This window comes from Neophocaena asiaeorientalis, unplaced genomic scaffold, assembly GCF_003031525.2.
Source record: "Neophocaena asiaeorientalis asiaeorientalis breed wild unplaced genomic scaffold, Neophocaena_asiaeorientalis_V1.1 scaffold593, whole genome shotgun sequence".
Lineage (NCBI taxonomy): Eukaryota > Metazoa > Chordata > Mammalia > Artiodactyla > Phocoenidae > Neophocaena > Neophocaena asiaeorientalis.
This window is the reverse complement of record NW_020174701.1, coordinates 655,187-683,141: the sequence shown is the minus strand read 5'-3', so window position 1 is coordinate 683,141 and position 27,955 is coordinate 655,187. Positions and strand designations below refer to the sequence as shown.

General features: G+C 47.1%; 1 protein-coding gene across 4 annotated transcripts in view; it reads right to left on the bottom strand.

Annotated features, from left to right (window-relative positions):
- Positions 1-2,937: 2,937 nt before the first annotated feature.
- The window catches only part of RALB (RAS like proto-oncogene B), a 53,122-nt gene continuing 28,104 nt past the window's right edge, over positions 2,938-27,955 (bottom strand). For all 4 annotated transcript variants that reach the window (XM_024759182.1, XM_024759178.1, XM_024759180.1 and 1 more), the window contains exons 2-5: positions 19,728-19,887; positions 10,814-11,022; positions 7,029-7,206; positions 2,938-4,500 (exon numbers count right to left, since the gene is read on the bottom strand). In XM_024759182.1, the coding sequence (XP_024614950.1) occupies positions 4,381-4,500; positions 7,029-7,206; positions 10,814-11,022; positions 19,728-19,841 (621 nt within the window). In that variant the 5' untranslated portion in view covers positions 19,842-19,887 and the 3' untranslated portion in view covers positions 2,938-4,380. The remainder of the gene's footprint in view (positions 4,501-7,028; positions 7,207-10,813; positions 11,023-19,727; positions 19,888-27,955) is intronic.

Sequence of the window (27,955 nt, the reverse complement as noted above, 5' to 3'; positions counted from 1 at the left end):
TATAGGTTCAATCACATTCTAAAAAAAAAAAAAATCTGTATTTTCTTGCTCTCCTCCTCATTTTATGATTTTGATGTCCTCCTTTACATCTTCATGTTTATCCTTTTGCTGTTCATTGTGCTTATCATTGCTTTCATAAGAATTTTGATTTTTTTTTCCTTTTAATCTGTATACTGGCTTAAGTGATTTACTTCCAGTTGTGATTTCCTCTTTCCTATGGCTTCTTGCTTCTTTCATATTTAGAGAAGACCTTCCAATATTTCCTTTAGAGTAGGTTTAGTATTGCTGTATTCTCTTAGTTTTTGCTTGTCTGAGAAATTCTTTCTCTCTCCTTCTATTCTAAATAATCTTGCTGGGTAGACTTTCCTAGGTTGTGGATTTTTCCCTTAGGACTTCCTTGAACATATTTTGCATCTCCCTCCTGGCCTGCAGCATTTCTGTAGAGAAATCAGCTGATAGTCTTATGGAGGGGTTCCCTGGTAATTAACTCTTTGTTTTTCTCCTGCTGCCTTCAGAATCCTCTTTAACTTGCCATTTTAATTATATGATGTCTTGGTGTAGGTCTGTAGTGTTCATCTTTTTTGGGACCCTCTGTGCTTCCTGTATCTGGATATGTTTCCTTCTTTAGGTTTGGGAAGTTTTCAGCCATAATTTCTTCAAATACATTTTCAATCGCCTTTTCTCTTTCTTCTCCTTCTAGGATCCTTATTATGCGTAGATTGGCACACTGTATATTATCCTGTAAGTCTCTTAGATTGCTTTTTTTTTCCCTTCCTTTGGCTTCCTGTCTGCCGTCCTGGCTGGGTGACTTCCATTATTCTCTCTCCAGGTCACTTATTTGTTCTTCTGCAATATTCATTCTTCTGTTCACTGCCTTGAGCTCAGCTTTCATCTCAGCAAATGGTTTCTAAGTTTTCTTGGCTCCTCCTTCTAGTTTCTAGCTCCTTTTTACAGTAATCTGCATTTTTGTCAATAGCCTTTCTTAATTCCTTCAGTATTTTCATTATCTCCTTTTTGAATGTGGTGTCTATTAGACTCCATTTCATTGTTTTTTCAGGGGCGCTCTCTTGATTTTTTCACTGGGAGTGGTTCCTGTGATGCTTCATTTTACTTGTATTTCTCTTGCTCTGTTAGTTTAGGAGAAACAATTATCTACTGTGGTCTTGGAGGGCTATTTTAATGTGGGAGCATCCCTGTGTAGCCTGCATGGGTTTAATATTTTCGGTGCCAGGGCTGCTTTTAGCGTGGGTGCCTGTTGCCTCCTTCCTCAGCATGTGCTGTTACCAGCTTGACAGGGGTGTGACTGGTGTTGTGACCAGAGCCTGCACCAGATGTTACCCAGCACCTCCTATTTGCTCTGTGACTGTCGCAGCCCTGTCAGGGGTGGGGTCTGCTTCCTAGCTGTTGGAGTAGAAGCGCCAGCCCATTTCTGAGATGCAGTGCAAGGTAGGAGGGATTGGGGCACTCCCACTGGGAGAGGATGAGGACTCCTCCACTGGAGCTGTCCACCTGTGAGTGTGCTCTGTGGTGCCACCTGTTACCCATTGTGCAGGCTCACAAGGTACACCGTTGTTGGCACTGCCCTCACCCCTGCCTACACCGTGGGGTACTTTCCCACTGTTAATACTTATCCACTGTTAAGCTTCTATACTATTTTATTATAATATAGTGTTTAGACCAACATAGGTGAATATTATACCCCAATTTCATTTAGTTTAAATTTATATATCATTCGCCTAATCTACAGCATCTATTTTTTCCCCCACATATTCATGTCATTGGTGTCAGGATGGAGTCACATAATTTGGCAGGTTTTTCCTTAGTGGTACATAAATTATGGGGATGTCTTATAATCAGTGGTGTCTGACATTTGATGAACTAGGACACTTGTAGGGAATTATACATCTAGGTATTGTTCCCCTGCATCACTTTTTGAATCTATCGCCTGTTTGTTAGGTCTTTTTCTACTGCTCTGCCACTCATCACACTGCAGCCATGTGCTGGCCTCTAGGGTCTTTTCCTGAACACCTGAGTGAGGGCCTCCGGACCAGCTGCTCCCAAGCCTGGGAGCTCACGTGGCTCCTTCAGGTCTCAGCTTAAATGTCACTCCCATTCAGACACTTGTTGACCATCCAATTGAAATCAGCTCTATGGCCCAGAAACATTTCCTATCCTATCACCCAGTTCTATGATCATCAAAGCACTTGCTGTGATATTTTCAATTATTTGTCTCTTTCCTCACTAAAGCATAAGCTCCAAGAGAATAGAGCTCTGGCCTATCTTGTTCAACACAATATTGCAGCACTTGGAATAGAGCCTGACACCAAGCAGGTGCTCAAATATTTCTAGAAGGAAGACTTCAGAAAAACAGTTAGCCTATGGACACAATATCTAGTCATTTAGCAAGGTAGTATGTTTCAAATTTATAAAGAACATTGCTTTCCTTATTTTCCTTCCTATTTTCCTCATCTCTACAAATCATTTTGTTGGGAAGATCCATTTCTGATCACTATCCAGTTAAATATAATTTCAGAAATACACTAACGGCAAAAACTAAGAATAATTTCCATAGCATGGAACAATTCATACCATCCTTAATTTACGTGTACATATTCCAAACCTACCTACTCTCGACCAGAACTGATATCGAACAGGTGGCAAACTAGGAGGAAAAGAAAAAGGTTGTTTCAAAAACTGCAAGAGTGTGATTACCTTCGACTTTTTAAATTTTAAGAAGAGTAGTCATCTCTTCCAAAGGAAAGATGAAGTTAAAGTTACTGTTTATACTTATAAATTTATTTCCCCCAGCCCAATTCAAAAAACTAATTGAAATAAAGTTTGCAGAACATCTAACAAGAACGATAATGAATACCTGTCCATTTCTTTAATACTCACATTTCACATATATGACAAAAGGATAAAATAAGAAGGCTGAAATTCTGAAAAACTGTAAATTTTTGTTTTTAATTGAAAAAAAGCCCACGATTCTTTGGGAGGTGATACAAGATTGTTTGTTTTCCGGTCAGATCATAACTTCTACAATTTCTGTAATAACCATAAATTCCAAGGGTTCCCATTCTCCCCACCCCAATTCACTTTTGGCACCTATATGTGAAATATCACTTCTGAAAAATGGGGAAAAGTATGCTGAGCACTGGGTTTTTATGGCTGTCCTCCTTTGCTCATGAAAAAATTTCTGACTGCTGAATTCAGAATATTGACACAAGAAAGACAATATCTCATCCATAAAAATCTTTTTCTAACTAACGAGATGGCTGTCTCAGAAACAAATTTATATTAGAAACAGCAGCCAGTTCTCAGAGGTAAAGGGGCAGTGGCTTCTCCACTTCTTCTGAATTTACTGAGCAATTCTATGAGAGGTAGCAGGTGTCTGGCACAGGCTCTGGCTTCATGAGTTTAGAACACAATCTTAAGTCATCACGTTCTTCAGAGGAACTTGGGCTACATTGAAAGAAACAAAAGAAAAGGTCCTCTCAGCCTCCGCCAGGAGGAGTGGGTCAGGACAGAGCGTGGGTTGCGGATGGAGAAGGAGGGCCCTGACCCTATGACTGGCAATTACGAGAGGATTTAGCCAAAGGACTTCTTTTAAAAAATCTGATTAGAAAAGTGTATCATTTATACAGTATATTGCTCTTGAGTCTTCACGTCACTTATTAAAAAAGCAGCTCCTACACAAAAATCAGAATGCCACAGGAGAAAAGCGGCCAACACAAGACTATAACTGGCTGATACTTAACTACGAAGGGTACAACTCTTCCTTCTTTCCTACTGAGAAGGATTTCTGGGCTTGGTGTTGATCTGTTTGGCCCCATTCAACTTTATTTTTTTAGCTCTGCTTCAGATCCACAGGGTATGGCCAGGAGACCCCACAAAATCTCCGAATTTTCCAGCGTCATTAGAACCTAATGGATGTTTCTGAGAACTACCGTTGAGCTGACAAGGGTGGGGGTAGCCTCACCCCACCCTCACCTCCCAAGACCTAATAAAATAAGACACTTTTATTTCAAAACGAAAGACGCTATGTTACAAAACTGGGGAAAAAGTAAGAAGTTAGGACAGTCCTTCTTAATTAACACTCGGCTAACGCCTGCCTGTAGCACTACATACGTGGCTTATTTTAGGAAGGAAAAGAGGGAGGAAACTCTGAAACCTCCTGACAGAGGAGCCAACCCATTGCACAGTCAAGGGCTTATTTCTTCTGCCAGCCACTGGTTCACAAATATTTTCCCCATTTACAGAAGCGTGTGTGAATGAGGGTGGGGAGAGCAGGGAACAGGCCGAGAGGTCGACTGGAGTCTTGGCTTGAGGAACCTGCCCTCTGTCCTTAGTGGCAAGCGACATGGTCCAGCACCCTAGCCTTCACAGTAAACAACATCTTTCTTTAAAACTTTTCTTGTTCTTGCTGCTTTTCTTGCCGTTCTTGTCTTTGTTTTCTGACATCTTCTTTGCTCTGATCTCTCTCATGAGGTCAAAGAACACCTGGGGTGGGGAGGAAGGGGTGAAAAGAACAAGGAAGAAAAAGCCATTTAATGATTTAATGAAGCAATTCGACCAAGCAGGATATGCAATTACAGTTTAAAGTATATACAAAGCCAAATGTATTCTTAAAAACCATGGGCCATCAAAAACAAAAGGTCTAGGGCTTCCCTGGTGGCGTGGTGGTTAAAAGTCCACCTGCCAATGCAGGGGACACAGGTTTGAGCCCTGGTCCGGGAAGATCCCACATGCTGCAGAGCAACTAAGCCCACGCGCCACAACTACTGAGCCTGTGCTCTAGAGCCCGCGTGCCACAACAACCGAAATCTGTGAGCCTAGAGCCCACACTCCATAACAAGAGAAGCCACCGCAATGAGAAGCCCGCGCACCGCAACGAAGACCCAATGCAGCCAAAAATAAAAATTAGTTTTTTAAAAACCCCGAAAAACAAAAGGTCTAGAGCAGAAGAGAACAACTAACGTTAGAAATGCACTCTAATTCCACAAAGGAAACCTCTCTGCTTACATCATACAACGGGTCAAGCTAAGGGCAGCAGCGTCATACCATTAGTACCACTCAGCAGCTTATTTCAAACTGATGAAACCTGTTCTGGGGATGAGTGTGATGAAGGATGAAACATCACAGGACAGACCGACAACAGTTAGAGACACCGAGAGTGACAACAGTCAGCAGGCGTCCTGGCTTCCAACCACGGGGACGGGGAAGGGAGGAGAGCGCCTCAGGGCCCCGCCACGTTCCACCGAGCTGAGGAGTCCTGCCCTGAGCCTAAAGGCACGAGCGCCATCACGCTGGACGGCTTCGCAGCCTAACCCCGACGGCAGACTCAGATCGGGGAACGTGGCAGATGGGGCGGAGGGGCAGAGGGGGTGTCACGCTCCCCACGTCTGCCCTCCCTGCCCCGCTCCGCGTGATGCCAGCTGCAAGGGGCTTCATCAACAGCTGATGAGACGTGTCATTGAATGCCAGCATGCTATCAGTTGTCACAGTGGCCTGGGTTTTGCCCCCTGCTACCAGCAACCACGCCCGGGTACCGACTACATGCCAGCGGCCAAAGTACGCCTCCTACAAAGAAAGATTTGAGATTTCTCACAGAGAAGACGGAAGGTGTGAGATTGAGTGTAGCCTTTGACCTTTGGACGTTTGCACAGAACAGGCTCCTGTTACTTTCTAGAGGAAAGCGAGACTGGGCTTTCTGAGTGGGGGACTCCACGAGCCCTCACCACTAGCTCAGGGTGCAGGAAAGGACCCCCCCAAACTGCATCAGGCTGACCTAAGCACCCCTTTCCTTCAGCCTCTCAGGAAAGCGCCCTCTCCCCCATAACAGGGACCGTGAACAGCTTCGAATGTCGCCGGTTTTTCCTCGTCCTAGCAGCGCAAGGCAGGCGGAGGGAGGGGAAGGAAGGGCGTGATGCCCAAGCTGTTCATCGCCAGTCTCATCGACAACCTCCTTTCCTGTGACCTGTTCACAGCGAACACAACGCTGCCCGGCGTCAGCTTCTGCTGGTTCCCGTTTGGCAGGTCCGGCCGGTCCCGGCCAGGAAGGGGAGGTGACAAGCCGGTGTGACAGCTCCCACCCCCCAGGTCGGCAGTTCCAAGCCCGGAAAAGTCTTCCTGATTTTTTAAAAATAAACTGCATGACTGGACTTCCTGTGTGTTTTCTAATTCTACAGCTAGAAAACAATTTGATAGAAACAGAAAGATTGGAAATGCACAAGAATCAACATAAGAGCTGAGATAGCAATCAAAGAAAAAGGAGCTGCCGAGTGAACCTGCTTTGCACGGCAGATGCAGCTTAACAGACTGACATGGTTGGAGAGGCTTCCAAAGCAGACGCCTTCCAACACCAGCGTCCTTCCAGCAACCCTGCAAGCTGAAGTGACACCTGGTTTCAAATCCCTTCCTCCTCAGGTGAGAAGCAAAGGAGAAAGGAGAAGGGATGTGAGGGACTCAGGTGCTGCACAGACGGCGCAGACGAGTCCACAGCTTGGCTGCAAAGCGACGCGCGTCGGTCTAACGGGAACCCAGGCCGTGACGGCAGAGAGGCGACCTCAGCTTTTAGATCTGGGGCAACCGATTTGAACTTCAGCTTTTTAAAAGAAGGCCTCACAATCGCAATCACTGGAAGGTGGGTTTTCAAACCATCGGTGTTCATCACTGTCAAGGTCATCCTTTCCTTCACTTAAGAGATTTGAAAGAAAAACTACGCTGGGGGTGGAGAAGAGGGGAGAGGTCCCTGGACGCAGAGACGAAGTTATAAAGACTGGACCCCTTGGCTCTGCCGGTGGGCAGGGAGGTGAAGAGAACGAATCTACCCAACCCGCCAGCGAGGGCAAAATCAAGGGCCCCCGAGGCGCCGGCCCTGCGCCTGGAGGACGCAGGCCGCTGAGGCCGCAAGGGCAGGGTCTGTGGAGGCCGCGCCCTCCCCGTGCCGCTTGTGTGACGCCAGGAGCCCCGCAAGGTGCCCCCCCCCCGCGGCTCCCCAGGACCAGCAGGGGGGGAGTGGGGCCCACCTTGTCCACGTTGGCCCGCGTCTTGGCCGAGGTCTCCACGTACTGCACGCCCCACTCCTCGGCCTTGGCCCTGGCCTCCTCCAGCGGCACCTGCCTCCGCTCCTGCAGGTCAGACTTGTTCCCCGCCACCAGCAGCGGGACTTTATCTTCTTCCGCCTTAACGCGGAGGATCTGTTCCCTGGGTGACAGGTCAAGAAGAAGACGGCTGAGCAGGCCAGGCCGGGCGCCGGTCCCCCCACAGGCGGGCCGCTGGCCCAGGCCCGTCCCCAGGGGGCACCGCTCCAGCCCGTGGCCAGCCAGCGCCTGCAGGCTCTGCTCCCAGCTTGCTGCGCCCCGGGGACGCGGGTGCTCACTACGGACGCGGGTCTGGGGGCTTCCCTGGAGGTCCAATGGTTAGGCCTCCGTGCTCCCAATGCAGGGCGTCCGGGTTCCATCCCGGTGGGGGAACTACGATCTCGCATGCGGCACGGTGTGGCCAAGAAATAAATGAATAAAATGAACAGCAAAACAGGAGGAAAGTTCTTAAAAAAAAAAACAACAACGCAGGTTTCTGGGCCCAGGAGCAGATATGTGGGCAGGAGCCCAGGATTCTGCATTTCAACAGCATCCCCAATTTAGGCTCCGGCCAAAAAACAAAACAAAGGAGAAACCTGGGACCCTCTGTGGTAGAAACCAGATGAAAGAAGTATCTTCATATACAAAACGCTTAATAATGCCCCTGGGGGAAAAAAAAGTCTGATTTCTTTGTGAGAATAAAAGCCATGAAACCCAGGGATTTTCGTATGGTCTGTTAGCAGACCGTGAAATCAATGCAGTGGGACAAAAACTGGTGATTCTTTTTCCTCAGTCAAGTAGAATATTACAGAGAAGCAAAGCAACATTCGAGGGACGCTCACAGTAAAGGTAAGTACCGTTTTGTGCCACTCCTGCTTCAACTCTGTCTGCACCTGTGCACCCCACCCCCGCCCAGGTCTGTGAGGCAGGAGCCCTACTTCAACATGCCTTATTTTTCTACTAGAAAGTGGGGGGGAAAAAATGAAATACTATAAGGCCTATGGAAAAGTACTTCAAAAACATCTTCTCTAAAATAACTGCTACCTGTAGCACATTAAAGTTTACCTCTACTAAAAATAATCAGCTACCTAAAATCATTTTGGAAAAACAGAGTATTCAAGAAATTAAATGTTCCGCTTCCATTATTTTGAACCAGGGGGAACCTGCCTACTTCTGTATTCCCACACATTCCCAAAAGAGACCCCTTCAAAAACGTATTTGGTGGGGATTTGCACTGACTTTTATATAATACGGGGTGACATTTCATAATAATAAAAACGTTTAAATTTTTTCCCATACAGTCGGTTTCACTACCAGGTATCAATTTTTTACAATCGGGGTGTAGTGGACTTACAGTGTCATGGTAGTTTCAGGTGTGCAGCACAGTGGCTCAGTCACACATATACATGTAGCCCTTCTTTTTCAGATTCTTCACCCTTATAGGTTATTACAAGATAGCGAATAGAGTTGGCTGTGCTGTACAGCAGGTCCTTGTTGGTTCTCTACTTTGTATGCAGACTGTGTGTCTGTTAATCCCAAGCTCCTGATTTATCCCCCCCTTTAAGCAAAACGAAAAATAAGCAGATGCTTGAAACCTGTCTCTGAGGAGCTTTGCCACACCCTGCATTTCACAGGGGTCAAAGAGCGTGCGCTATGCTTACAAGTTAGTGATCAGTATACACGGTGAACAGTAGAAACTGATCACGTTCTGGCTCGTTAGTCTTGCAGAGCCGTGACGAATCACCTCATTGATAAACATATTGAAGGAGAAACAGGAGTACCAAGCTCTGGTCTCTTGTAATAAGCCTAAAAGTTTCAAGGAAGAGAGGGTGTACTGACATTTTGTTTTATGTTGGAGGCTTTCCGTTTGGAAGATAAATGCAGAAATGCTGTTTTAAAACTGCTAACGGGCATGAAGCGACTGAGTTTAAGCGTAAGGGCTCCGAGGATCTACCCACATCCGTCTGCTTCTAGCACCGTGGGAAACCGGGGCAGCCTGGGGCTTTTATCGAACTTCCCAGAGTTCAAGCCACAGGCACTAACTTCCCCTTCCTTTTTCTTTTAGGTCATCACCTGTCCTTTCTCTTCTTTCATAATAACCAAAACCCTCCTCCCAGGAGGAGGTAAGGAGGCACGAGTGTATCTGTGTGTGTGCAGCGAGTGGGGGCACAGCCAGCACTTCCTTAATGGGTGACTCACGGGGCCGATGGGAAACCCAAGGCTCCGGATGGGGAAGAAAACAGGGCGGTGAGTGCATCCATCCTGTTCGGTCCTCAAGAAGGCATAACAGCAGGATCGTGTAGATGCAAAGCCAACTATGCACACGTGGACTACAGCCACTTACAGAAGCTTCTCGGTACATCAGGAAGAGCTACAAATAACAGGATTTCTCACAGGGAGTCCTAGCCGGTTAACAGCTCACGACACACACACCACAGTTGCCAAGAATTGCGTTATCCGCCCTCGGGAGGCTTGGGGCCACGAAGACAACAACTGAGGCTCTCTGCCCGTCTCCCCCGAGGCCGCTCCTGAGCGCTGCCCCCCCACCCCCGCCCACCGATGCTCCTTCCACATCCTGGGGGGATGTTTACCTTCCTCGTTCTCACCTTGGGCTGATGACCTTCATTTCTGACCAGAACTTGCTAAAGAATGAAAAAAGAGTACTGGTTGTTCTTCTCCTTTTTAGTTCCCTATTAGACCCTAGTTCTGGTTCTTAGAATGAAAAGTCACCTGGGGACTTCCCTGGCGGTCCAGCGCTTAGGACTCGGTACTTTCACTGCACGGGTTTGATCCCTGGTCGGGGAACTAAGATCCCACACGCCACACAGTGCGGCCAAAAAATAAATAAAAAGTCACCTGGATGGATCTGTTTCTAGGAAGGGGGATGAAAACGCACAAGTGTAAAAGCGAGATGGGAAAAGGATGGGGAAAGAGAGAGACCGCTCCCACTAGAATCCCTGGGAGTACTAGGCCCACACAGCTCACTATTTCTTTTAACAAAATGAGCTTCAGGGATCTCGACATACCGCGATGTTAAATAAATTACAGCGGTGGATACTCACCTTGTGCCCACACAGTGAGAAAAGCCTGGGGCCGCCACACCATGAAGGGTTCTCCTTAGGAAATCTAAGTCTAAAGCGTCATTTTATTTCATCTCATCAACAAGAGCATTTTCAGGTAAAGAGACAGAACACTAAGGACACTTGCCCTGGGTCACAGTACCGTGACAGGGCGGGGACTCAGGCCCCCCGGGTCTATGAGACCCTGAAGCCGGTGCTTTCTGCCCCACTTGAGCTAATGTCCCCAAGGGAGCAGCACACGGTCACTCTGACCCAAGGCGTCCACTCTCCCGACATCTGAGGTTTCAGAAGCCTCAGAGTAGAGCAGACCTGTTGCTTTTCTAGCAAAATTGGGAAAAAGATAAAGATAGCTAACACTTACCAACCCCTATCTCTCGGGATTTACACGAAAACAAAACTACCGGCTCTTGGCTGTATGGAACAGCTTCGTCCTCTCTAGGAACAACAGATCCTTAAGATCACTTACATGTGGAAGTTACAAACCTGAGAAGCCCAAAGAGAGCGTAACAAATGACGAACTATAAAGTGCCAAGATCCAAAAAGCCCCAGCAAGCTCTTCAGAGAGACTTCGTCCTAAGACGTACTCCACTCTGCCCCAAACTCCTTCCCAGGCTGCCATGAACGGAAGGCAGAGGGCCCCCCGGGACGCACCTGAACTCGGCAGTGGCTGTGAATGACTCATGCTCGGTGATGGAAAACACGAGGAGGAAGCCCTCCCCACTCCGGAAGTAGTTGTCGCGAATGGCCGCGTAGTCCTCCTGTCCGGCTGTGTCCAGGATGTCTATCTGGACCTCCTCCCCGTCCAGGACCACCTTCTTCCTGTAACTGTCAGCCTTGGTAGGTTCATAGTCCTCCACGAACTGGGCAAACGGATGACACGATTAGCAGGTAGCAAAGTTCTAAGACAAAGAACAGCTGCCCAAAAAATGTCAATATACGGGTGCTTTGCTTATCAGCAACTGCGGCTTTCCTGAGCACTGCTGATTATCACACCGCGTGTAAGGCACTAAGGACACAGAGAACTCCTTAGGTAGCACTTCTTTGTTGCTTCCAACTCCACCACTTGTTATTCTGTTTTTAAACAATAAGAACAGATATCCCCATTTTACAGATGAGAAGAGACCAAGCAGAGAGCAGAACGCTTGGCGATATTCTTGTCAGTATAAAATTACAGTTAAACACTGGCAAGGGTAAGAAACGGGAGCTCTTATTCATAATCAACAGAATTATAAAACTCATCTGAAAAGTAACTGGTCAAGAGGTACTCAGAGGCTTAAATAACAATACAACATGAAAATCTCCAAATGGGTCAAAGGTTAAATGTTAAAAATAAAACCCTCAAGTACTAGAAGAAAACATGGGTGAAATCCCTTTATTACCTTGAAGTAGGGAAGGCCTTTTTAACTATGACCCAAAATCCAGAAGCCATGTAAGGAAAAATTGATAAATTAGACTACATAAAAAGTTTTAAAACTTCTGTGTGACACAACACACTATAAACGAAGACAAATGACAAGCAGGGAAGAAGTATTTAAACCCATGTCATAGGGAACTATGTATTAACTAGAAACAGGGAGTAAGAAAAGATCAACAAGCCGATGGGAAAAAGTGGCAACAGACATAAACAATTCACAGAAAAATACACACATATGAAGAGACGCTCATCCTCACTGATAAAGAAGATGGTAACTACACGGAGATACCACTTTTCACCTACCAGACTGGCAAACATCCCAACGTGTGACAACACACCTCTTGCACATTGCTAATGGCAGGAGACAGCAGTACAGTCTGTACGGAGACCAACATGGCGACACCTAATCGAGCGAGAGAAGCGGTCCTCCTCCTAGGAATCTAATCTACAGACACACCTGCACAGCAACATACAAGGTTATCCTCTGTGGTGCCACGTGGAGCAGCAAAAGATGAAAAAGCACCCAAATGCCCAGGACAGGGATCCACAGAATGCAATACTATGCAGCTATAAAAAATGAGGGAAAACACACCCTGGGAAGACAAAACGAAACAAATTTAAAAGCTGTTCAACAGGAAAACTGAAGCAAATGAACGTAAATGAATATTACATTGGTAATGTAACCCGACAGAGAAAGAATTAATCCAAGAGACTTTAAAAAGGAATATTTGGATAGAATACATCCCACTAAAAGAGACTAAGGACAAAAAAAATTCAAAGAAACGTTGGAATTCAGTAGCAATCGTATCGAATATTTCAAAGCTATTTTCCTTATATTGCATTATACATAAAATAAGTAATTATTTTAATGATAGTACAAGTCAAGATATTCAGGGGAAAAAGTTAATGATAGCAATGTACTATTAAACTTGAATTCATGCTGGTATAACTGGATATCTGGATATCTCCACATGTAAAAGAATGAAGTTGGATTCCTACTTCACATCACATACAAAAATTAACACAAAATGGATCAAAGACTTAAATGCAAGAGCTGAAACTATAAACTCCTAGAAGGAAACATAAGGTGGAAATCTTCATGACCTTGGATTTAGCAATGCATTCTTAGATATGACACCAAAAGCACAAGCAACAAAAGGAAAAAATAGATAAACTGGACTTTATCAAAATTTTAAAATTTCATGCCTCAAAGGACACCACCAAGAAAGTCAAAAGACAACCCACAGAATAGCAGAAAATATCTGAAAAGCATTTATCTAATAAGGAACTTGTACCCAGAATATATAAATTAACTCTTAAAACTCAACAATAAAAAGACAGTTTTAAAATTAAATGAAATTAAATGCCAAGTTAAAAATAGGCAAAGAAAAAAAAATGAAGAAAAAATAGACAAAGGATCTGAACAGACATTTCTCCAAAGAAGATATATAAATGGCCAATAAGCACATGAAAAGATGCTCAGCATCATTAGTCATTAGGCAAATGCCAATCAAAACCATGAGATGCCATCTTACACCCATTAGGATGCTATAATCAAAAAGATGGACAAGGGCTTCCCTGGTGGCACAGTGGTTGAGAGTCCGCCTGCTGATGCAGGGGACACGGGTTCGTGCCCCGGTCCGGGAGGATCCCACATGCCGCGGACTGGCTGGGCCCGTGAGCCATGGCCGCTGAGCCTGCGCGTCCTAGAAAAAAAAAAAAAAAAAAAAAAAAGATGGACAAGCATTGGTGAGATGGCAGAGAAATCAGAACCATCGTACGTTGTGAAACGGTGCAGCTGCCATGGAAAGCACGGCCTTTCCGTAGGTCCCACATAGTTAAACACAGAGTTACCATATAATCCAGGAAATTTCCCACTTAGGTGCACACCCAAGAGAATCTGACATGTCTACACAAAAACTTGTAGATGAATGCTCACAGCAACATCGCTCATAATGGCCAAAGGGAGAAACAATCCAAATATCTATCAACTGACAAGTGGATACAGAAAACGTGACATATCCAGACACTGGATATGTCGTAAAAAGTCGTAAAAAGTAAGGAAGTACTGATTCATGCTACAACGTGGATGAACCTTGACAAATTATGGTTGGTAAAAGAAGCCAGACACAAAATATCACATAATATATGGGTCGATTTATATGAAACATCCAGAACAGACGAACCTATGGAAACAGAAAGCAGATTTGTGGTGGCTGGGGGAAGGGGGTGGAGAGGGACTGCCCATGGGTAAGGGGTGTCTTTCTGGGGTATGAGAATGTTCTGGAAGTAGTGGTGATGGCTGCACAATTCTGCGAATATACTACAAACCACTGAATTGTACACTTAAAAGGGTCCATTTCATGGTATGTGAGTTACATCTCAATTTTTTTTAAAGCATGAAGCACTGATACAGCTATAACATGGATGAACTTTCAAAATGTGATGCTCAGTGAGAGAAGCCAGACATAAAGGTCACACACTGTCTGATTCCACGTATGTTAAGTGTCCAGAACAGCACATCTATAGAAACAGAAAGCGGTTGCCAGGCCCGGGGCCGGCGGGGGGAAGTGGTGATGAGGAACGGCTGCTACCGTGCAGGGCTCTTCTTTTTGGGGTGATACAAATGTTCTACGATTTCATTGTGGTGATGGCCGCACATCTGCGTGAATACACTAAAAATCACTGAATGGTTCACTTTAAAAGGGTGAATTTCATGGTGCGTGAATTCTTCATAAAGCTAGCATTTAAATTTTTTAAAAATTTAAAAATCGAGTTGAAAATACCGATATGAACTTAGGGACCCTCTGAAGGACCTTGTGTTGTCAATCAATAGCTACTAATTCAAATGATTTTAAATCTAAAGATAACCTAATACTAAAACTAAAGAGGGTACTTCCCTGTTGGTGCAGTGGCTAAGAATCTGCCATGCAGGGGACATGGGTTCGAGCCCTGGTCTGGGAAGATCCCACATGCCGTGGAGCAACTAAGCCCGTGCACCACAACTACTGAGCCTGCGTGCCACAACTACTGAGCCTGCACTCTAGAGCCCACGAGCCACAACTACTGAGCCCATGTGCCACAACTACTGAAGCCCGCGCACCTAGAGCCCGTGCTCCACAACAAGAGGAGCCACCGCAATGAGAAGCCCGTGCACCGCAACGAAGGGCAGCCCCCGCTCGCCGCAACTAGAGAAAGCCCGCACACAGCAACGGAGACCCAATGCAGCCAAAAATACATGAATTAATTAATTTGAAAAATAAATAAAACTCAAGAGTCTCTTACACTCATATAACAATCTTAAAATAGAGAAAATATGAAAATGTGCCTATGCTTCACAGTGGTGCCCTCCTGTTAACGCCCTTCCAGAGAGACAAATACATGACCCCCCCAAAAAAACCCACTGCAACACCCAGTGTGAAGGTCTCCATGCACCCTAAAGCACCTTGGTTGCCTGTTCCTGCACTTCCAAGGATGAAGCAGCAAGAGTCCCACCCGCTCCTTTAACGCTAGAAGTCAGAACGTCCCCCATACGGCAGCGGGGAGGTGCGCCTGCACCGGGGAAGGGCGCTCACTGTGGGAGCTTAGATCACAGCCTTGACGTCTCCATTCCTTGTTAGCAGGAGCCACCGCGCCGGCTTGCAGGGCTGCCGTGATCCGCCGCAGACGCCCAGACACGCGGTCTAAGCTCAGCCTCTCACGCCTTCCTCGCGAGCGTGGCTGCTGCCCGAACCGCCCGTGGCCAGCCTCACCTCACCGGCACAGGCAGGCAGCTAAGCAGTCTTCGAGTGCGTCAGGCCAGGGGTTCCAAGGGCAAGCGCTTCCTCTGCCTCACTGGCAGTCCCTTCCCATCTTTCTAAGTCAGAACTTAGACAAAAATAAAGACTTCCGAGGCTGTGGCTGCTTCCGTGATCCAACTTTCCTGGAGATTCCACCACAGAAGCTGAAAGGTTTTTTTAAACAAAGGGCAAAGCGCTGGACCAAGAACAAAGGGTCCGAGTGGCTCGGGAGGCGTCAGCCAACCCGCATCCCGAGCACGGGACTCAGTTTCCTTTTCTCTGGCCTCCCGGACAGGGGGAGCCACACCTGGCCGCTCCTCAGAACTGCTGGCAGAGCTTCAGGAAAAGAACAACTCGGCTGCAGCGCCAGAGGGATTTGGTAAAGGAGCCCCGGGGGAGTCTGCAATCAGCTGGGCTTGGCCGTCATCCCTAAGGTCTCTTCAAGCTTCAAAACTGTGATTCTAGAGCCAGACCCTTCAACCTCGCAGCCACTAGCCGGGCACCAGGGGCTCAGCGGCCACAGGTGTTGGACAGCACAGATACAGAACAACCCCTGCATCACAGAAGGTTCTAGCAGGCAGCACCGTTAGGGGAATCGACACAGGCACTACATCTCTCTTCTTCTGCTGCTTTTATTTTACCATTCCTTCAATCCTTCAACAACTGCTGCTTTCTGGTCCCCACATATGTTAGCCAGTGGGAAACAGAGACTAAGGCCAAGCACAGCTTCCCCTTGGTTCTCTGAAGAAACTAGGAAGAAGAGAAAAAGCTCTTGATTCTTCTGCATCTCTTCCCCTCCCTCTTGCTGTACACATAGAAACATACACAGGGAAAGTGACACATCCCGTCTAGACTGCCCTGGTCTCCTGCGGTGTCAGCCACCAGGCCAGACAGGATGGCTCCAACCTCACTGCCGGAGTCGGGCTCGGGGTCCGAACGTGCTCTCAGATTTGGCACCCGGGGCCCCTCGGTCACCGCGTGGTGGAGCAGCCTCCCCTTCCTTCCCTGACGTGACTCCGGCCAGGCCGCCCCCCAGACAGCAGCGCGACAGACCTTCCGGTCTGGACGACTCTCCCGTGTGGGACCCTCCGGCGCACTGCAGCACGTTCGGCAGCATCCCCGGCCTCCACCCACTGGCGGCCAGTCACATCCCCCCATTGTGACGGCCCCAAATGTCCCCAGACACTGCCCGTCATTCAGCGGTGGGGGCAGGACACACAGAATCCCCCCCATCTCCATTAACGCCTGTTCTTCTAACCACGTCTCCCATGCTTTGATTCCTCTCCTCCCTGTCCCTTCCTCCCCAGCCTCTGTTACAGAAGGAAAATAAGGCATCTTTAGGAAGCAAGTCACATTTTTAAGGAAAAACAAATAAAGACTTCCAAGGCAGATTTTGTAACTTGCCTCTCTTCTTTTATGCAAAAAGTTTGGCGTGGGCTTCTCTGGTGGCGCGGTGGTTATGAATCCGCTTGCCAATGCAGGGGACACGGGTTCGAGCCCTGGTCAGGGAAGATCCCACATACCCTGGAGCAACTCAGCCCCTGAGCCACAACTACTGAAGCCCGCAGGCCCTAGAGCCCGTGCTCTGCAACAAGAGAAAGCCCAGGCAGCAATGAAGACCCAACACAGCCGATAAATAAATAAATAAGCTAAAAAAAAAAAAAAAAGTTTGACGTAAATTAAACAGATTCTGCTAGATTTCCCCACTTTGGCTCCTAGTGTAAAATAAAGAAAAACAACCCTCCAAAACAAAAGTATACAAATGCCGGAGAGGGTGTGGAGAAACGGGAACCCTCCTACACTGTTGGTGGGAACGTAGACTGGTGCAGCCACTGTGGAGAACAGTACAGAGGTTCCTTAAAAAACTAAAAATAGAGCCGCCATATGACCCAGCAATCCCACTCCCGGGCGTATATCCAGAGAAAACTCTAATTCAAAAAGATACATGCACCCCTGCGTTTATAGCAGCACTATTTACAATAACTATAAAAAAGAATGAAATAATGCCATTCGCAGCAACATGGGTGGACCTAGATTCTCATACTAAGTGAAGTCAGTCAGAAGGAGAAAGATAAATACCATATGATATCGCTCTTATGTGGAATCTAAAATATGGCACAAATGAACGTGTCTATGAAACAGAAACACCCTCACGGACATAGAGAACAGACTTGCCAAGGGGGAGGGAGGGTAGGAGAGGGATGGATTGCGAGTTTGGGATTAGTAGATGTAAACTATTGTATAGAGGATGGATAAACAACAAGGTCCTACTGTAGAGCACAGGGACTGTATTCAATATCCTGTAATGAACTGTAATGGAAAAGCATCTAAAAAAAGAACGTATATACATATGTATGACTGAATCACTGTGCTGCACAGCAGAAATTAGCACAACATTGTAAATCAACTAGACTTCAATTAAAAAAGAAAAAAAAAGAAATTGGTCATGTAGAAACATACAAACGAAAAGGTTCTCATGATAAGATACAGTGGGGTGTGACCCAGGGGGAGATGGTCTGGAGGTTTTGGCTTTGGTCTGAAGCTTATTCATTGCAGGGCCCTCTTTTAAGAAAAGAATACAAGATTACACATATAATGGTAAATACAAAAATGATTTTCGAGAAGGAGAAAAGAAATTATAATTCATTACACAGTTTTTAATATACACAAATACGCTGGTGAACCCAACCCTCGGGGCCCCTCGATGGGTCACGCCCTGGTATGGCATTCTCGGCTTGAGCGCACAAGGCCCTGAGGCTGGCTTGCAACCAACAGTGTACAGGCAGTGTGATGACACGACCCCGTGACCACGTTTTTGTGTGGAAGGATCCGTCTTAGCTACCAGACACTTCCCTGCTGGCCAGGGAGAAGCAAGCGGCCATGGGAAGCGCTGTCTACAGAAAGGGCCACGCGGCAGAGAACTGGGGGCAACCTCCAGCAGCCGGGGCCCCGTCCTGCACCCGCCAGCAGCCCGCGGGCTCGCAGGAGGCCGGACACCCTCCCCACAGCCTGAGACCCTGGGCAGCACCACGCTCAGCCGGGCCAGACTCCTGGAAACTGGAGGTGACGGATGTCCGTGTGGGGATCTGTTCCCTGGCAATACTACAAATACCACTCGCACCCCAAATCCAGCAGAATAACAGTCTTGCTCATTAACTGCTGACACACCTCTGCAATACCGTCCTACTCTGTTAGCTGTATGCGTCTGAACTATCTCGTCAGATGCCAGGGATCCTGAAGCACTGGGTTGGCCAAAAAGTTCGTTCCGGGCCACGCTGCAAGATGGTCTGAAAAACCCGAACGCACTTTTTGGCCAAGCCGACGTTGCCTATAGAGAATTGAAAATTAATTCAGTCCTTCCTCTAGCACAGCTGGTCCGAGTTTTTCTTTCATGACGGTTTAGCAAGGTTGCTTCGGCTTTACGACTAGGTGATGTTCCTAGTAAGGGCGGTTTGGGAACTACTGGCAAATTTAGGCCGTGCATCCGTCTTCCCTGTAAGGAGCCACGAGGCCTGGAAAAACCTTCCAGACCGGCCTCTGACATCGCGTTTGGAGCCGCTGCCCACTCACTTGCCGTGCCGGGCGCCTTGGACACAGCCCTCCCCGCGCCCCCATCACAAGGCCAGGGCCCCTGCTAACTGCATCCTTAAGTCGGCTTCCCTTGGCCACATCCCAAAATGTCACGGTCACTGCAGCACACCCCGTGTGGCAGGAAGGTGGACGGGGCGGAGCCTGGTGGAAAGAGCGTCATCTTAGCTGATCGTGGTGACAGTGTCCTCTGCCGCAAATTCTGGAAGGCACGAGCCGTGCAAAGAGGGTGCCAGCGAGAGGCCCCAAGGCTCCGGCTCTGGTCTGGACGCGCTGCTGCACTACCAGCCATCGGCCGTCAAGCAGGGACACCTGTTTCCACAAGGGTCACGCCTGTGCCGTCGCACTGGGCTCGGCACCAGCGCCATCACCCCCAGGAAGTGATGCAAGCTTGGGGCTTTAGCTTGAACCGGGGGAACTAGAGCAAGGAGAAGAGATGGAGCTCTATAGGGCAGCTCAGCTGTCCCCTTCAGTGCCTGTACGGGCCGGCTGTGACAGCTAAGCATCTGGCCCGCCCTTTCGACACCTCCCCCCAGCTCCTGTCATAACACAATGACGGAAACGATGCGAGCGGGGACCCCGCAGGTCCCTGCCTGAGCCGAAGTGACTCGCCTACCATCAGCAGTGCAGCTCTTCCCCTGGTGAGAACCCCCTGGAAAGCTACTCAGAAGCCACCGCAGCACAGGTTGCCCCATGACCCTGAGAGGCCCCAGGGAATGGGCCCAGGGACGCAGCTGGAGGAGGGACGTGGCGACAGCAGGCCCGACGGGGAGGCGTGTCTTACCTCATCATACATGAACTGCAAGGTCAGGGCCGACTTGCCCACCCCTCCGCTGCCAACCATGATCACCTTGTGAAGGGCCAGGGAGCTCTGGCTCTCGCTCTTGTTTGCGGCCATCCTGCTGGGTTTCTGCGAAACGCGGCCAGAGGACCCAGACGGAGAGCTGCCAAGGAAGAAGACAGACTCAGAGGCGGTTTGGTTCCACCCAAAGGAAATGACACGACAACCCTCCAGAAAAGCCTAACCCAGACGTTCCACCAGAGAGGTCATTCTCCTAGGCTCGAGGCAGAGATAAAGCCCCCCAAGCACTGCCGAGTCACAAACCAGAGCTGAGCCGACCCGAGGGAAGGTGAGACGGAGAGAAGAATCGGGCGTGCGCACCCGACGCCCCATCACTGGGGGTGGGGGAGGATGGCCCACCAAACCCGCATGCCCTCAACAGAGCCGCAGGGGGCGGCGAGCCACGCAGCGACCCCACGCCAGCTGTGCCACGGGGGCCGCTCAGGGCCCCAGCATCTCTGTACCCTCGCTCCCTCCCCGCCCCTCCAACACACCCACACGGCCCTCCCAGCGGACAAAGGTGGGCTCTGAAAAGGGGTGAGCAGACCTGCTTTTAATAATCAGCATCCCTTCACGACACAGGACAGTTAAAAGGGAGACAACTATTTATTTATTTAAATATAACTAAATAAATTATTTATTCCACGTTGACTTACATTAAGAACTAAATGAGTCAGACTTTTCCAAAACAACAATCCATTAGTCAAAATGAGTTTAGCCTCATCAGAAGTGAGATAAAGTGAGTAGAACAGAGCAATCTTGGTGGTGGGGGAAGAGAAAGTATTCTCAATAAGCACATTTAACAGGTACCTGAAACTTGGCATCCAATTAACCTGACAAGCTTTTGCGCAGCAAAGGAAACCATAAACAAAACAGAAAGACAGAATTTTCTCCCTTACAGAATGGGAGAAAATATTTGAAAATTGATGCAACCGACAAGGGATTAATTTCCAAAATTTACAAACAACTCATACAACTCAAGATCAAAAAAAAAACAACCGACCCAATCAAAAAATGGGCAGAAGACCTAACTAGACCTTTCTCCAACGAAGACATACAGATGGCCAACAAACACATGAAAAAATGCTCAACATCACTAATTATTAGAGAAACGCAAATCAAAACTACAACGAGGTATCACCTCACACGATTCAGAAACGGCCATCAAAAATTCTACAAACAATAAATGCTGCAGAGGGTGTGGAGAAAAGGGACCCCTCCTACACTGTTGGTGGGAATGTTAAGTTGTGGCAGCCACTATGGATAACAGTATGGAGGTTCCTTAAAAAACTGAAAATAGAGCTACCATATGCTCCTGCATAACCCAAGTGCCAATTTTTATTTTAAACGATTTTTATGGAAAATCTCTCTCACAGATGCCACAGCGTAAGGAAGAAGGGCATGGGCTCGGGCATGTCACGGGCCCAAGTCTGGCTCTGCCATTCGTGAGATGTGGGACCTGGACACTATTCAGTTTCTCTAAGCCAGTTTTCTTATTTGCAGACACAAGTAAACCACCACCCACCCTGCAGGATTTTTCTGAGTATTAAATGAGATAACACATGTGAAAGATTGAAGCCCTGTGCCTAGCATATAACAGGAACTTAAAAAGGCTGGTTTCCTTCCATCTCATTTTAAGAGAATTTTTTTTCTCATTAGACATGATGGGCACCTATTTCTGACAAAGTAACTTGAAAATACCACCAGTAGAAAAAAAATAAATACACACACACCATTGCATAACAGAAACAACAACATTTTAAATCAGTGATCCCAGCCTCGGTGGCACAAGGAGATCCCTGGGCAGTTTTAAAAACATCCCCAGAGATTCTGATGGAGTTTGGTCTGGGATGCCTGGGATCGGAGCCTGGGCATGAGAACATCTAAAAGCTTCCCAGGTGATGACAGTAGACCTCCAAGGTTGAGAACTTCTATGAAATGCACAGCTGGGCTCAAAAAAGAATCCCAATGCTGGGGAGAAAAAAAATCAGAGTTGATGTTTCTGTGGTCCTAGGTGGTTGCTGCTCTGGGTAACTTAGGATTTAACACACACACAAGTCAGTCCCTCAGAGACACCAAGAGCCTCGAAGGAATGCACCTTCAGGTAAAGAATGGACCAGTAGGACTTCCCTGGTGGCACAGTTGCCACAACTACTGAAGCCCGCGTGCCACAACTACTGAAGCCCACGAGCCACAGCTACTGAGCCTGTGCTCCGCAACAAGAGAAGCCACCGCAATGAGGAGCCCGCACCCAGCAACGAAGAAGACCCAACGCAGCCAAAAATTAAATAAATAAATATATATATTTAAAAAGAAAAAAAAGAATGGACGAGCAAAACATCGGTCCACTGTCAGGGAGGAAGAGATTCCCTCCGCCCTCCTAGGCTCTTCTTTCTGGTCTGGGAATTAAACTGACATGAAACAGATTAACAGGAGAAAATCCAGCAAAGTCTAGTAACATGTGGACCCGGGAGAGACCCAGACAACCTGAGTACCTTGTTCAGACGGCCGAAGCCCTCACCTTGGATACCGTCCTTGCCCAAAGCAGAAGAGGATGTTGAGGATGGGCAGAGTCGGTTGTGAGAGGTAACCAGGGAAGGCCGGGTAAACAAGCGCAAGGTTCTTCAAGTCCTTACCTTCTCCACCCCTAGGAGCTGCTAGAGATTCGGTCGTCCTCGTGTCCTGGTACAGCGAGGGGGATGCCCTTGCATAGCAAGATTCCCCTGGTAAATGTCCCTGTCTCTTACAAAACGGTGACTCCTACTCGGTTTTCACAATTTCTTCTATGCCTGCTGTTTCCCGGAGAATAACCAGCTTAAAACTATTAATATGCCAAAGAGACCTATTCTGGGATGGTACCTGCTCCCCTACAGCACCAACAGCGGAAGACAGCAAGGAAGCATGTCTGCCCGAGCCCTGGCCGTAGGAAAGTGTGCCCTGAAGCTGTGACCGCAGCACTCCCCCAAAGCCAGGAAGCAACATAACACGTAACCCCAGGCTGCTCAGGGTGCTAGACTACAACCTCTGCGGGGGGGACGCAGTGAAGACGGCTCAGGATTCCGACAACCAAAGCCCACGGATAGGGGCCCACAGCTGCGACCGCCGAGCCACCTAAGGAAATACCCACCAGGAGGGTCGGCGTCCGTAACAAGTAGGGCTTCTCAGGCAGCCGCTATAAAGAGCATCATTTGATCATTTTTAACAAAGGCAGAGGCAGAATGTGGGGAAACTGCATTATCAGGAGGCCAAGAGTTGAACAAGAATCACTCTGAATGTCTACAATCCTTTTTTAAGTATTTAAAATGAAAAGTAATAACAATGTAGGGGAGGAAAAACAAATCCACCTTGGTTCACTGGCTGGGGCCCTGAAAATCAGGCTGACGAGAGACTGATTAAGGAGAGAAAAACAAACAGAGGCTTCTGAACAGGTGCATCTCACAGCCACGCAGGAGAGCGCAGTGGTGGCGGCCCCACGGGGTGGTGGGACTCGGGTTCACGGAGCATCTTAACCAATGAACAACGAACACTGCAGGGAAGTGACAAGACAAAGGAGGGGGCCTTGCACTTCTGGGAGGGGGAAACTGACGCAGGGTGCGGGCTGTGAGCAAGGGGTGTTACCTCGATTCCTCGGGGGCCTCCTCTGGGTGATTAAGGATCGCCCCGCCCTTCCTGGTGGAGAGGGGAAAGTAGAACTTTTCTTTGTGTCTGTTACTTTTCAGTTGCTTTCAGCTCAAAATAATCCTTATGTCAAAGTGGCATCTTTTGGGGTGACATATTCTGACCCCCCCTTCGGTGCTCAGTAGAAAATTTAGAAAATACACAAAACTATCTCAAAAAAAAAGAGAAAAATCCTGTCATCCAGAGATATTCGGTATTACAGCGTTACTTCCTGCCCGTAATTTAATCTGTATATTCTTATATTTTAATCCATATACTCCTATATTTAACATCTTTCTGAGATCACACTTATGTAGTTTTGCATGTTATTCTTCACGTAGTATAGCCACCTGTCTTCTTAAGCAGTGAAGACTGCCCATACTCGTAGCTTTCCCGGGTGATTCAAGGACCATCATCACTACGGAAACCAGTCGTATGACCCGCTGCTCTGGGCGGGATCACTTGTGTGCTGGCTCCCCTCAAGCCGGACCCTCCGTCCACTCTCGCTTTCCTAATGACGTGCTTTTTAATAAGCCTTCTAAGCAATTAACTAGATAATTAAGCACATTCGAATTGTGACTAAAATAGGGTAAGTGGGATGAGAAGCCGGCCTCCCCCGAAGGCTCAGGAAGGCGAAGCTGCTTTGGGCCTAATTTCTGGTCCACAGCTGCCACCACAGGGCCGAGGTCAGTGCCTGAGGCTGGAAACTCCAGACCACCAACCCATCACAGGATTTCTCCGAAGCAGCCTTGCTTCCATGAATTATTAGAGTTGTATGAAAATGGAGAAATCCTTTTCCAGATTAGGGGCAGGGGTGCTTTCAAACACATGTAGACATCTAACTCTGAGCTGTTATTTTCAAAACACAAAGTCAGCTTCCCTAGAAGAAACCACAATAAATGGATTGAAGACTGTTCAACAAATCCACAGATATTTGCCAAAATATCTGTGCTCAAAGCTCAAAAACTGAAACAACCATGGTGGTTCTTTCCAGTCTGTATAACCCGAGAGCACTTGACGCGCGGAGGGCAAGGCAGGAGAGTCAGCCTGGACCGATCCCGGAAACTGCAAACCTCCAGGCTCCTGAACCGGAGATGATAAACCCCTATTTGTTTAGACCATTCTGAGTCTATTGTTACTTGTGCCGAAAGCATTCCAGAAACAGTCTTTGCACTCCAGAAACTCAAAGTCCAGTGATTAGTTACAGAAGATTAGTCGGCGATTATAGTACGGCTGACAAATCCTACGGCAGAAGTATCCAAGGGCTCTGGGGTCACAGAGGAGCGACATCTAGATCAGAGCAGGTCAGGGGATGCTCTTACAGGGAGAACTGAGATGTGAAGGAGGCAGCTGCAGAGGAGGAGAAATACCAGGAAGAAAACAAGTCAGCGAGGCTCAGGAATGTCACGTCGACAACTTAATGTTTATAACAGATGTGCCTCGCCCATAAACATGTTCTTAAAGAATAGCACAGCTATCCCTACCCCGAACATTTTATTAGCAAAAGTTCCAAGTTTTCAGAAAAGTAGAAAGAGCTGCACAGTGAACCCATATTCGCAGCCCTGGATTCTACAATCAACATGTTACTCCATTTGCTTTATCACAAACCCAGTCATCGGGCCTCCCTTGACCCACCCATCAGTCCATCTTACTTTTTGATGTGTTTCCACGGAAACTGTAGACATCAGTACATGCCATCCCTAACTTCAGCAGACATCCATTGTTTACAAAGCAATTATACTTCTCCCAGAGGCATCTCTGAGGGGCTTGCAAACCTCTTAATCTCTTCCAAGAACTCTTTGGGTTCATCGCCAGTACACAAAAGCCACAACACAGACCTTCCAACAAGGGGAATCAGGGCCCGTAACGCCAAGTTCTGGCAGGCTCACACCTTACAGTCAGAAGTTTTTCATCGGGGACTTGGGAGACACACCAACAGACACCCTTTAATACATCTCTACTACCTACCGACTGGAAAGCTCTATAGTGGGCTTCGTTTTTGTCCAAAAAAAAACACTTAAACACTACTCTGTGCTAAGCTGTGCATCTCTGCCCTTAGAAAACGCGATCTCCGAAGGAAAGATGTATGAACAAAGCATGGAAATAGAACTGCCCATATGCAGTGATAAAGATGCTACAAGGTCTGACGGAAAGCATGATGAACTCTGGGAAAAGAAGATCCAGAAAGGCTTCGACATGGAGTCCAAGTTCACTCAGCAGAGGGGCTGAGAGAGCGAAGCTTCCCACGCATAACGGAAGGCGTGCAAAGCAACAGAGGCATGAAGCGTCCTGGCGGGTCCGGTATCACGTGACATGGAAGCGCAGGTATGGGGTGGGGAAGTGACAGGGCGTTGCATCTCAAGAGATAGATTGTTCATCTACAAATGAGCCTAAAATGCTGTCTGAAGAAACCTATCCTAGAGAAAGCAGGGAGCCACTGCGGGTGGGTCCCCCAGCCCAACCTAACTGTAAGGCATGGGGTAAGAATGAACATGTACCCTGCCGTACAGAAAACCAAGACAGCTTCATTTAGGTGGCTTGGCAAGGAGACAAAAGAGCTGGGAAATGGTTTTCCTACGTAATGTTCTATAGGACACACTAATATTAGAGGGGGCTCTCTACCACTTAGCACTGATTCAAATACAGGAACACATATTCCCCTGAGAAGTAACATTCTGAAAGCAAATCACGGTATAGATACATAAACCATGCAGATGTTTGTGGTTTCTACCGCCCCCCAATCCCATGGGCTAATGCAGTCATTAGTCTTTCGTTCAACTTAAGCTGGGAGAGAACAAATCAGTAGGTGGAGTCAACCTTGTCTGTATCAGAGGGTTGTCATGAAAATCAAATGAGAATTTGAAAATGTAGAAAAAAGTACTCTTCAGTCCTCATAAAATTCATCTGTCCTGGGTAACATGGTGTACAAGAGCACATGGGAAATGGCCAAACACTGTACATGTGCAAACAGCTGCACTTAGCGCTTTTTCTCCAGATATTATGGCTTGAAGGCGGTAACCTGGGTATTACTAATAGGCCATAATCATAATACTTAAGTCTCTTAGAATATTATTCAAGTTTTTAGTCCTTTAAATCATCAAAATGGAAGACAATCCTAAATCTGGGACAATCTAAGCACCAAAATAATTAAGGACAGTAATGAAAACGAACCACTGAAAAACAAGGGATTCATGAATCCATACCTACAGTACATATTAAACAAACAAAGGGAGACAGGAGGGCTCCTGCGTAGAGTAGAACACCAAAGGCTCACTGATAAACGTACAGGGTGGGAAAGTGAAAAAAACCCCAACATTTTGCAGCTCTCAGAGTAAAGAGCGGTTCAGGCGAGAACCATGAGTAAGATGCTAAAGCGGAAGGGGAGATTTACATGAGGAACAGGGTACTTCTCATGGCCTTAAAGCATCTCCATAGATCATTTATGAATCAGACTCTGCGTTTTAACAAGCAGCACTGTTCTAAGTGTCAAGACAAATCCCAACTGTTTACCACTTCCTGTTATGATCCAAATCAGGAACAACCCCATCTAAATTAGGTCATGAAGGACCCTCCCTCCCAAAAAAACAGCACTCTCAAATATGAAGGAACACAGGAAAAGGACTGCAGGGGGTGTAAATGCTGAATAATGACAAAGAAAAGCACAGTGACACTGTCTACTCAGGGGACGTCATTTCCCTTAACACTGAAAGTCGACATGCAGCCTTCCTATTTCCTAGCACCTAACACCAAATTATACGTCGTTGTGACAAAATGACTATATATATGAGTGCGCACGTGTGTGAGAATACGAATTGACAGCACTGAACCCCTACATCCCTATCCTTTTAATGACACGACACAAACTTGTGGTTATTTGTAAACAGTCTCACACACACTCCCTGGACAGATAGGTAGGTAGTGTCTTATTTCCATGTGTGCCTCCAGGGCCTGCAGTGAATCAGAGACCTAGAAATGCCCAGAGAATGTGTAAAGAATGAATGAACGATGAGGGAAGAGTTTTAAGAAATAAAAATGAGGACATATTTTAAATAATTTTCCGTAACACGTACTATGGCTCATTTCTCATCCACGTTCCATTGAGGAAATGTCTCCTGATTGTTCTATTGTCAACATTGATTCTAGAAGGTAAGCAATTAAAGTGGCAGCCCTCCTCAGAGGTTCTTTTTGTAGTTGAACAATAAGTGCTGTTAGCTACGAAAATAATAATTTTTAAATGCACACCTGTGCAAGCACAGGCACACACACGTGCTCAGAAGCCAAGTTGAAGAGATGGGTCAAAGATGGACAATGAAAGATCAATAAAGATAACAACTGCAATGGATCAGAACACATCTAATTTGTTCACAATGAAACTAAAAAAGCACCTATTCACCACCTTTAGAGGACTAGTGAAACAACTCATTATTTTAATAATTGGTAAATTAAATCTTTGAGAGGCCATTTTCCAACCTCATGTACAATGCCCCCAGTATTCTCCAAAAAAAAAAAAAAAA